Here is a 12,026-nt window from a genome sequence, read left to right as displayed (position 1 = left end):
TTCCTGATACTCATCCTTTTCTGACCTTCCACCTTGTCCTAACCTGCCACCCCATCTCTGGCTCCCCACCACATCACCTCTAACTCCAACCTCATCCCTGGTTCCACTCTTAACCTTGATCTAAACCTCATCTCTGAACTTCTCTCCATCCCCAACCTCAAACCAAATGAAACTTTTCCTTATAGTGTCAGCTTTTATCATTAGGTCTTTGACCCATTTTGAGTCAACTTTTGCATATAGTGTAAGGAAAGGGACCAAGTTCATTCCTGTGCGTGTGGATATCTGGTTTGCCCGCACCATTTGTTGAACGACTATCCTTTTCCCATTGAATAGTCTTGGTGCCCCTTGTTGAAAATCATTGACCATTTACACTTAGGCTTCTTTCTGGGCTCTTTATTCTCATCTGCTCCATCTGCCTAAGTGTGTTGAGCACACTTTTTGCCTCTTTGTCACATCATATCCTACAGCCATATTCAAAGGTGAGAACCAAGGGTGTGTGTGTGTCTTTCTCTCTTTTTTCAATCAGGACTACTTCCCAGGAGTCCCTGGACCCAGCAGACTTCCTCTTAAGCAATGGTGCACTAGGGCCAGTTTGTACCTGCTTGTGAAAGCGGCTCATTACATTACTTGAAAACCCTTGAAATCGCCATGGCGGGAGCATTTACACCAGGCAACTCGGTAAATGCTACAAATCAGGACTTCTTTCCCCCAGGAGAGTGGTTTACCAGCACACCATTGCCCTGAAATCTAATTAGTCCAAAGTGAATGGCAGGGCCACTCCTAGCCAAGGGAGTCTTCGAAAGTGAGTATCTGTCCTTCTCAGCCTCTCTCAAGGGAGGTGGGCTTTGCTGGCAAGCAAGAAAGGGACAGTCGGGGCAGCAGCTAATGCCGTTCACCACTGATGCCTCCCCATGGTAGGAACTTTCTGTAGTCACTTGAAGGAATGCCTTTGAAGTGTCTTTAACTGCCTCAGAGAACAGAGTGCTGTGGGCTCAGTGGTAGGATGGACTGAGCTCTAGCAGCTGACAGAGTAAGTATAGTCAGGGCTGGGGAACCAGGGCAGGCTTTCTAAACTGTACAAAGGGCCTGAAAAGGACGTGGCCCCAGTAACTTCCTGTAACCACACCCGGGGGCTGCCTTGACACAGAGACTGTGAACAGCCAGTGGACATGAGGCTCGGAACGCGATGCTGATGGTGAGGGAGGAGCCCCGAGGGGCTGCAACAGGGCCGGGGGCGCTTAGAAGGTAGTAGAAGTGTTTGCTGAAGAAGAGCCCACAAAGGAAGGCCTGCCGTCCTTGGACAAGTACTCCTTGCTGATGAGCCCATGGAAGGCCATGATCTTGAGGAGTCCATGGCGAAACTTCTGGCCAATGAAGGCGTAGATGAAGGGATTGAGGCAGCTGTGGAGGAAGCCCAGAATCTCGGTGGCATCCAGGGCCCGGCCAATGTCATTGCGGCGCTCACAAGTCTCCTTGATCACCCGGAGCCTCATGAGGGTGTCTGCGACCAGGACCAGGTTGTAGGGCAGCCAACAGAGCAGGAAGACAAGCACGACAGCGAAGATGACCCGCATGGCCCGGTGCTTCTGCCCCATGTGGGCCTCAAACAGGGTGCGCAGGGTGAGCCCATAGCAGAACAGCATGACCACGAGCGGCAGGAGGAAGCCAAAGGTCTGGGGCAGGGCCCGCATCACTATCCGCAGTTTTGTCGTATTGGCACCCATGTCCTCGTAGCAGACTGGGCTGGAGTAGGGGGGATTGATGGCCCTGCGGAAGATGAAGATGGGTAGGGACAGGATCAGGGACAGGGCCCAGATGCCTAAGCATATGAACTTGACCCAGTGCCGCTTCTGGGTCAGCGTGCGTGTGGCATGGACAATGGCCAGGTAGCGGTCCACGCTGATGCAGGCCAGTAGTAAAATACCACTGTAGAAGTTGACTTCCTTCAGGAGCGAGACCACCTTGCACAGGGGTGTGCCAAAGATCCAGCCCTTTGCCTTGGAGGCAGCCCAGAGAGGCAAGGTCAGGGCGAAGAGCAGGTCGGCTATGGCCAGGTTCAGCAGGTAGACGTCAGTGACAGACTGGCTGATCCGACTATATAAGACAACCACTATCACTAGGGAGTTTCCCAGCAGATTCAGCATGAAGATCAGGGCATAGATGACCACCACTGCATACTTGTTGATTTCCAGGGATTCTGGCCTGCATGGGGCAGAGTCTGCTGGAATAAAGGGCAGTTCTGTGCTGTAACTGTAATTTTCACTGAAGAAATCTTCCAAGTCATAAGTCTCCCAGTCAGTGTCTTCCATATTGGAGGCAAACTTAAATCCTAGCCTAGAGAAGAGAGATGAGAGTTACTGCACAATAATCTCTCCCCCGATTCTAGCCTATTTGCCCATGAACCTGGGATGGGATTCTTTGCCTTGGCTTGTATATTACACGGAAGCAACTTTCACATTAGGACATAGTCGTGGCTCTAGGTTATGAGCCACATTTAGTGATAAATGGCACATTGCACAAAGCGTATAGTTCCCTCAAAACCAGAGAGGTTCTGAGCATTTTCCATGACATCACCATCACCCAAAACATTGTTGAAACTTCCCTGCAAACAATCCCTACAGAACATGTCTTGAATTCTTCAGTGGTGAGCATCTCTGGCTATTGAGGCTGAATTTAATGTCAGAAATATGAGGTGCCATTCGGTTCTTGATGTGGGGGATTAAGCAGGCAATCCAGTTGGGTTTGACTGCTAGAAAAAGATGGAGGTTTGACTAGAAAGCTGAGGGAGGAACCCCTTTGTCCCACTTTCTGAAAGTCTTTAAAAGAAGTGTGTGGAAAAATAGATTTAGCGGTAACAGCATACAGCTGAAGGATATTGGAGCTAGAAGAAAGCTTATTTACAGCCCAGCGTTTTTCTTTCAGGATGCAAAAGACCTGCTGTGGGAGTATTTGTGCAGTTTGAAAAAAATATATTAAAAATCCTAAGTGGGTGGCTGACTGATTCTCCAAGCAGGTGGAAATGTAACGGACTGTCTTGGGAGCTCCGAGCAGCCATGTTCTGCCATGTGGAGGTGAGCAGAGAAAAACAGGGTGCTCCCAGCCCAAGGAGAGGCAGCAGGAAGCAGAGGAGACAGGTGGAGACAGGTGGAGACACACTATCCTTGTTTTGGTGGCTTTTCAATTCTGGTGGGGACACTTTGTGTCCTGCCAGTGAGTGCCTTCATCCATCCCTGACTCCCCAACACCCCCAGACTACGTCCAGGTAAGCCCGCTTCTGTTGGCTCTGCCCTTGTTATGGGGATAGCCCAAAGTCTGCTTCTGGGGGAAGCTGCAGTCACTCTGAAATATTTACCCAGTTTTCAAAGAGGAAGTAAATTAAAGTAAACCAGCTCCCAAATGAGTTCCTTGTGAACCACCAGATCTATCACCATTGTGCCATTTCTTTATAACAAGGTATGACCATCCTGGGACCATATGCAAGTCAGTAACCCACCTCAAAATGGAACCAGCATTAAAGAGAAAAACATCAAGTAACAAGTCTCCAGAATTACCTCAATACTCAGTAGGATCATCATCATAAAACAAGAGGGACAGTAATGCGATTGACAAGGATGTGGAGAATTGGACCCCTTGTACATTGCTTGTGGGAATGTATCAATGGTGAAGCTACTTTGGAGAACAGTTTGGCAGTTGTTCAAAACGTTAAACATAGTTACCAATGACCCAGCAATTTCACTTCTAGATATGTACCCAAGAGAATTGGAGAGCTATGTCCACACAAAAACTTGTACACAAATGTTCACAACAGTGTAATAGCCCCAAAGTGGAAACAATCCAAATGTGCCTCAACCCGATAAGTGGAGAAACTAATGGAAGCATACACATACAATGGACTATTATTCAACCAACAACAGGAATGAAGTACCGATATATGCTATAACGTGGGTGAAGCTTGAAAACATTATTCCAGGCAAAAAAAAAAAAAAAAAAAAGCCAGACATAAAAGGCTTCATACTGTAGGAGTCCATGTAGGTGAAATGTCCAGAATAGGCAAATCAGTAGAGACAGAAAGTAGATCAGGGGTCGCCAGGCCCTGGAGGGGTTTCTTTTCAGGCTGATGAAAGTGTTCAGGAGTTAGACAGTGGTGAGGATTGTATAACTTTGTGCATGTACTAAGAACCACTAGTTGTACACTGGAAATGGGTGACTTTTACAGTGTGAGAAGGCAGGGCTGGGGTGGTGGCAGAAACTGCCTTATCAGGGGATAGCTGCAGCCAAGCATACTTCACTGATAAGTCCTCATTCTGGAATATCCAGTGCTCAGCTGTGCGGGAGATGGGCTGGGGTTACACGGGGAGCTCCCACTCCCAGGCATGAGGGATAAGCTTAAGGGTCCAGAGGGAGACCCTGCAAGTCAGGACGGGAGATGGAGAACTCGGGCAAGAGAAGCAGGCCAGGGCAGTGACCTCCAGTCACTGGAGGGGATAATGCTTTGTGGATGCTTGTGGGTTTTTCAGTTTACCAATCTCTAGGAAGGATGCGTTGACAGTGAAAGGGAGAAACTAAGGGAAGGGTCTGCTTTGTGCAGGTGAGAAGACAGGCACAGAGGGGCTCAGACACCAGCCCATGGTCACAGAACCTACAAATGCTGCAACCGGGATTCCATGTAGGTGTGCATGGCTCCATGTGCTACTTTCAGTCTACTGACCTGCTTCATTTGAAAAAAAAAAAAAAAAATCATACCTCATATACTAAGCATATTTAAAATATATTTGTCAGCTAAGTTTTTGAGATCTCATGAAGTCAGACTGTATACAGTTTACTCCTATTGTTTGATATTTTGTGTGTTGCTTTCTTACCTATTCTGTAGGCCCAGAATGCAAGAGACAGCCCTTGCAGAAATGATTAGCCAAACACCCTTGAACTGGCTGATTCCTACTGACCCCCTGGTCATGTTCTCGGTGAACAAGCAGGAGATTCCCTCATTGAGTGAAATGGCCAGACCCTTAATGACTCACGGCCATTCAGAAATGCCATGGATGATTCTAATTTATTTTATGAAAATGCTATACAACGGAGACATTTACAAGATCCCGAACATTGAAGGCAATCTTTTCAATAACAATGGAAAATTCAGTCATTTTAATACAATTCTAGCATTCTTTCTATGAATATAATCCACACATATTTGCATTTAATGTAGAGCAGGAGGGACTAGACAATGTCTGGCCTTTCCTCGGACCCCATCCGAGCCAAAGCAGGAGAACTGGCTGAGTCAGGAAGGGAAGGGGCTGGCCAGAGAGTTGCCCTAAGTGGTTATCAGAGAGAGGTGTAAGGAAGAGGGGCAGGAGCTCTCCCTTTGGGGATAGGGAGGCCTTAAGAGGAATGAAGCCCACCCCAGGGCCAGGAGAGATGTCTGGGATCAATGGAGGCTGGGTGTCAAGGGGGACAGAGAACAGAGAATTCTGGAAGGTGAGAAGGGTGGGTGTTCCAAGACTTACCAGGAGTCTGGGCCTTTCACCTGTAGGACACATCCAGGAGGGCAGATGTGCCTGACTGACAGGGTGGTGGTGGTTAAGAGAGTGGAGGAAGTGAGTGGTGGATTAGATTGCTCAATTCTAGGGTGGAGTTCTGAGGCTGCTGGATGCTTTTGATAACTTGAATAATTAATTCTCAGGGCAGCTCTTGGATCACGAGTCATTTTCTGAACTGGCAGAGTTCCATACTGGTAAGGGACCTGTGGTGTTTTCTAGCCAATCTTTCCATTTCACAGTTGAGCAAACTGAGGCCCACGCAAAGGCAGTGGTTTGCCCAGGATGGCATGGATTTCTCTCATCTTTGCCCTGGTCTCAGCAGTCCCTGGCTCTTTCAGCTGCCTTGTCTGACTCTCCCCACACCCCAGCTGCCTCGGGTTGCCCCCTGCTCGGGAGCCAGCTGCCCTCCTGCTCTTGAACATCTCTCCCATCTCAAAGGAGAGCAGCTCATGAAGATTGGACAGAGATGGAACTTGAGGTTCTGGTGCGCCTGGACCTAATGCCCCCTGTCCCCCCCCCATTCACCCCGGAGGCTTTGAAGTCTCACAGATTCCTTCTCCATGTCACATCCCTTTGAGAACCCGCACCCCCAAGTGGGGGCTCCACTCACTTCTCTTGTCATTCACCTCCCTGCCCAACCATCTGCTCCACCCAGGGGCCCCTCTGAGGGGCATTGCTCTTCTTTCTTGGCCTGTACACTTGGGATTGGGTCTGCAGTAGCTGGCCACCTTTGGAGCCAAGACCATCTAATTTGGAAAGAAAGCCTTTTGGGAAAAATTTGCATCTTATCCAAATCCAAACACATTTTTGAAAGCAGTGTTGAGTGACACTAAGAATGTATTTTTGTCACCTTTGCTATTGATTACAGTGGCAAGGATAAATACAGGCAGAACAGTGACCACTAATTCACGGCTCCCTCCCAAGCCCCCACCCCAGCAAACCATACCTCTGGCTTCTCCACTTCGCCTCTTGTCCCTGCATCCCAGGGCCCGCAGAGTGCTCGAAGCCTGCAACAAACTTGCCTACCCCTAGGGAAGAACCTTGCAACCGTTCTTTGTCACTTCTCTCTTTCCCATGCTTGGAGAAGAATGCCGTGACTCCTGGCCAGGCGATGCTAAAACCAGACAGAGGCTTGTTATACAGAGAGAGGCCCAGGAAAGCTGCTCAGCAAGCCAAGCAGCTCGGGGCCAGTGACTTTCCCTTTCCAAGTCTCAGTTTACTCATCTGTACAATGAGGCCAGTGATAGCATCTAACTCGTCGGGTTGTGCTGAGGATCAAATGAGGGATTACCCGTAAAGCGCTTAAGACTTAGAGCAAGCATGATGTTAGCGTCTGTCGTGGTGATCTTCATTTCTGGAACAGTTTGTTAACTAGCGTCATGACGTCTGTCCCACTACACCCCCCAAGGAAGGAATAGCAGCGGGTCGGCTTTCCGGGCTCACTTTGATGTACATCTTCATCGGCTCTGGCGTGAATAACAACCGTCACACTAACCGTAACGTTGGGTGCCTACTCGGGTCCAGCTTCTGCGAAAAGAGCTTTTCAGAATTCTTGCACTTAGGGATGCCTGGCTGGCTCAGTTGGGGGAGCAGGCAACTCTTGATCTTGGGGTCGTGAGTTTGAGCCCCATGTTGGGTGTAGAGATTACTTAAAAATAAAATCTTGAAAAAAAAGAATTTGTACATATTTAATCCTCACAACAAAGCCATGAAGTGTGCACTTTCTGAATGAGGAAACCAGACTCTGGGAGTTAAGCAACCTCATCAGAGTGACACAAGGAACTGGGTTTTAAACAGTTTTTAAGAAATGTTTTTACCTGACCTCAAATCCTGTATTCTGTCCACTGTAACGAGGGCCTGGATCCTAGTCTCAGCTTTCTGAGCTCGGTTAGGAACCTCTCTGTCCCAGACAATGGAATAAAAAGGTGTAGAAAGGGGAGCCCAGATTTGACATTTCCCCACCGGCTCACTTCTTGATTTTCATTAGGTTGATTTCGTTTCCCCTGAACCGACCACCTGCATGTGGATGGTGGGGTGAATAAAGAAGTGGCTAGTTCTGCTGCTTATGGTCAGGATGAGCTTGGACAAGTCAATTCTCTCCGGGCCTTGATGTGGTCTGTCAGAAAATGAGGCAATTGTTCTAGATCTTATTGTCCTGTACGATGGCCACTAGGCATATGTAGCTACTTAAATTTAGTTGAAATAGAACGAAAAATGTAGTTCCTCAGTCATACTAGCCGCCTTTCAAGGGTTCAAGGGCCACACGTGACAAGTGGCTACCGTATTGGACGGTGCAGATCGAGAACACTCCCCAGGACTGCAGAAAGTTCTTTTGTGCCATGCTGTCTAAGTGAAGACTTTGTTCTCTTTATTTTTTATTTTATTATTTTTTAAAGATTTTATTTATTTGACAGAGAGAGACACAGCGAGAGAGGGAACACAAGCAGGGGGAGTGGGAGAGGGAGAAGCAGGCCTCCCGCGGAGAAGGGAGCCCGATGCGGGACTTGATCGATCCCAGGACCCTGGGATCATGACCTGAGCCGAAGGCAGACGCTTAACGACTGAGCCACCCAGGCGCCCCAAGACTTTGTTCTCTTTAGCTCTACGTTTCTGCAGTTCAACACGTCAGTTCTCAGGGGACTCAGAGAGGAGACTGAAATTCCAACAGACGCGGGGCCCTGGTGGCCCTAACACCGAACAGCTCACTTACCTGCTGTTTGCTTTGACAGCTGCTGTTGTCGTTGGAGGGGCTGATCTCCTCTGTGTCTCGGGGCTTGGGACCAGTCAGCGCTTTTGGGCAGCAAAAAAGAGAAGCAGACTTTATAGGGAAACGTCTGACCTGGGGTCACCAGGGTGAATTCCAGGAGGCCCACCAGGAGGCGTCCCCTCCGAGGAGCAATGAGGTCTGTCCTGGGACTCTGACTCCGGGCCAAGGATCCGCCCACCTGGAGATTCTGTGATGGGCACTGGGGATTTTCACGCCTACCTGTCTAAGGGCTTCTGGAGGAGCCTGCCAGTCTGACGGGGGAGGTGTGGCTGGTCAACCTCCGTCTCGGAGCGTTTCGAACATGCACCTCCTTCTTTACAAGGAAGATACAGTCCACCCCAGCTCCCGGTGAGCAGACTTGCCTGCACTTGTTGCACACTCTCTTCCTTCCTTCTAGGGTCAGCGTGAGAAGCGTCCCTCCTTCTCTTTCTGGTGAATTCCTGCCCTGACTCCGGGACACCCTGTCTCTCACATCCTTGAGGGTCCTGCCTCCTAGCCCTTCTGCCCCACCTGCCATCTCCTTTCCTGAGCTTGCTCATGTCGCCCTCACCCTCCCTCTGTTTCGGGACCCCTCCCGCTACTACACCCCCAGCGCCCTCCTCACGGTTGGACTTCTAGAGAAAGGGGCTGCTTCCACCTCGCCTCCCCTCGTTCACCGCTCAGCCCACCGTAGCTAGCTCCCTTCCCATTGCTCTGCTGAAACAGCTCTTGCCAACATGACCGACGACCTCAGGCCGCGACATCCAATAAGCCCTTCTCTTAAATAAAGCGGCTTTACAGTTGCGACAACAAAGCTTGCATACTGTAAAGAATACAGACACCTCAAAAGCGTCTAAAGTTGAACTGGAAGGACTCCTTTCCATCCTTAGATTCTCACATATCTTGTGTCCATCTTTCCAGACTTCCCCCCCCCCACGCATATACGGACATGTTTTCCTTCCTTTTCCCCCTAAAACAAATGATATTGAACTGGTTATGTCATTCTGCACCTTAACACGCTGTCATGGGCATGCATGTAGATGCACCTTACTCTTTACGGTGACAACATACTAGTCCATGGTGCGGATGTATCATGATTGATCCAATAATTACCTTATGGATGAATATTTAAGTCTTGCTACGAGCATCTTTGGATGCAGGTCTTTGGGAACTTGTTTGATTGTGTAGCTTAAGTGTAATTTTGCTGGGTCATATCTGTGCACATTTAAATTTTAATAAGGCTGTACCAGTTTATGGTGACTGCACTTATTGCGGTGAGCATGGCATAATGTACAGAATTGTCCAGTCACTGTGTTGTATACCTGAAATTAATATAACATTGTGTATCAACTATGCTTCAGTAAAAGACTGTATCAATTTATTCTCCCATTGGTGCTTTATAAAAGGGCCTGTTACCCTATCTACTCATACTATCTCACAGTTGTCAATTATGTTAAAATATTTTTTTCCGGTCTGCTGTATGCCTTGTAACTGTATTTATGGTGAAATGGTTATTATTCAAGTCTCATTTGACCTCTGCAGCATTTAATCCCACTGACTTCATTCTCTTCTTATTTCTCCTGAAACTTAGTCTCATTTTGTGGCTTTAGTACTCCATTCATTCCTCAAATCTGGATGTTCCTTGGGGCTCTGCATTGGTCCTCTTCTCTCCCTGCCCTCCCCAGGCCAGCCCACCTGCTCCCTTGGCTTCAGCCACCACCCAGTAAGTGCCGGGGTCTCCCACACCTTCAGCGCCTGACCTCCCTCCTAAACTTCTCTTTGCAGCTCAGACTCCTCATGCAGCCATCTCTTGACGTTTCCCCTGAAGTCCCACAGGTGCTGCAAGCTCAGCAGGTAGAAAACCTGTCTCTTGGATTTCCTGCCCCACCCTCCTAGCCGGGCATCTGGCCAACCGGAAACGGCCCGCCCCTTGCACGCCCCTTACACGCCCCTCAAACGAGGCTATGTCTTTAGCATCTCTCTTGATTATCTCCTCTTCACCATCTTCACTGACAGCGTTAGGCAACACTTTATTCTCTCTCACCTAAACTACTGCAATATGCACGCAAGAGCTGTGGATTCTGGAGCTGGACTGCAGACCTTGGGCAAGTTATTCAGTCTCACGGGGCCTCAGTTTCATCATCTGTAAAACGGGGCTAATGAAGCACCTGCTGCATAGTGTTGTCATGCAGATTAAATGTGTCTATAAAGATTTTTTTATTTGAGAGAAAGAGAGCGCGTGTGCACGAGCGGTGGGGGAGGGGCAGAGGGAGAGTCTAAATCATCTCTGCCTCAAGTCTTTCCCCCCTCAAACCATCCTCCACTCTGCTCCCAGAACAATCTTCCCAAAGTGTGAATTTGATCGTGCTCTTTTCCTTTTAAAACCCTCTGAGGACCCGCATTGTCCTCAGGTAGGTCAATCGCCTGACCTTGGCACCTGGTGCCTCTGCATCCCCTTGTGTACCTACCCAGACTCGTTCCAGGCCACACCCCCGGGACCCCTCAACTACAACCACAGGGAACTCTGCGTAGCTCCCGAAGAGACGTTTGGTACCCGCCCCCCCCCCCCCCCCCCCCCCCCGGCCCCGGCATGCACTTCCCTTCCCCTTGGAAGGCTCTTCCCTACACTCTTGGTCTGGCCACCTTTCCTTTCTCCTTTAAGGTTCAGGCTGGTCATGACCTCCATGGACGCAGCCCTCTCTGGGCTGTCCACACCGCCCCCAGGGCTTATCTCTATCACGGCTTCAGTTATGGGATTTGTAATCATCATGTCACTCCCTCCTCCCCACTGTGAGGTTCTTAAAAATAGGGATTTTATATCTTATATATATAATATATAAAAACAGTATATAAATATGATATATAATGTAGAAAAATATATAAATAATATGCATAAATATGATAAATCTATGATAAAAATCTCTGTATCCCCAAACCAATCACAGTGTTTTGGGCATATTCTGAGTGCTTCATATCATTTTGTTGAGCACCGAATGAGTTGACAAAGTGGGGGAACTGCTATACATGGGAGGATCCAAGTGACATCTTATTTAAAGAAATAATTACGTCGCCCAAATTTCTCAGGGCATCCCCAGCCTGTGAGCACAAGTGAGGTCACGTCAATGGCAGTGACCAAAATTGTACTAGCTTAGACTCTCTGTGCTCATGCAGGGCTTCATCCCCCCACAAGGTTCCCCCAGAAATTTGAGGGAGTCTGTTGGGAGTGTCCCCCGGGGGCTCTTCTGGGTGTTGCTGTGCTAGACTCGCCTCTGAGTCACTGCTGAAGGACCGACGCCCTTGCAGCCTATGGTGACCATGGAACCTTCTGCCAGAGGATCGCCAGTCTTCTAATGTCTTTGTGGAGGTTTAGCGCTCTTCATTGGACTTGGTGGGGACTCTCTGGGGGGCAGTGTTGAGCTAGAGGCTGGTGGTCAGCATTGTCCTTCCATCCCTCCCAGACAGGGAGAAGGTCAAGTTCCCCCATTCCCAGCCCCTGATTTCCTTTGGATGAGCTCTGATCCAGGAGCAGAACTCTGCCTCCTCTTTGAACATAGGCTTCTGCTAGGTCTCTTCGCTCCCTCAGTTTTCAGGCAGGTGTGAACTTGACCCTGGAGTTCCACTAGAACGTGATGTCTTCCACTAGAATAAGAACCTTGCCCTAATAAAAGTTTCTGAGCAAACTGGACCCTCGAGAAGGGATTGCTGCCCCTTAGGGTAGGGGTGATTCTATTGTCCTGATTGCTCCA

General features: G+C 48.9%; 1 protein-coding gene across 2 annotated transcripts; it reads right to left on the bottom strand.

The window, feature by feature from the left end:
- Positions 1-378: 378 nt before the first annotated feature.
- CXCR2 (C-X-C motif chemokine receptor 2) lies at positions 379-8,343 on the bottom strand. Of its 2 annotated transcripts, none has more exons than XM_064587038.1 (2): positions 8,245-8,343; positions 379-2,334 (listed from the first exon to the last, which is right to left on the bottom strand). In XM_064587038.1, exon 2 carries the CDS (start codon positions 2,307-2,309, stop codon positions 1,239-1,241), a length of 1,071 nt encoding a protein of 356 aa, XP_064443108.1. In that variant the 5' UTR covers positions 2,310-2,334; positions 8,245-8,343; the 3' UTR covers positions 379-1,238. The 2 variants fall into 2 exon arrangements, with proteins under 2 accessions (XP_064443108.1, XP_064443107.1); XM_064587037.1 differs by lacking the exon at positions 8,245-8,343 and adding an exon at positions 5,502-5,571.
- Positions 8,344-12,026: the final 3,683 nt, after the last annotated feature.

The sequence above is a fragment of the Mirounga angustirostris genome, unplaced genomic scaffold (genome assembly GCF_029215605.1).
Source record: "Mirounga angustirostris isolate CCGP_5_RB_7025 unplaced genomic scaffold, mMirAng1.0.hap1 SCAF_3, whole genome shotgun sequence".
Classification (NCBI taxonomy): domain Eukaryota; kingdom Metazoa; phylum Chordata; class Mammalia; order Carnivora; family Phocidae; genus Mirounga; species Mirounga angustirostris.
The sequence above is the reverse complement of the archived record's forward strand: the minus strand, read 5'-3'. Positions and strand labels throughout refer to the sequence as shown.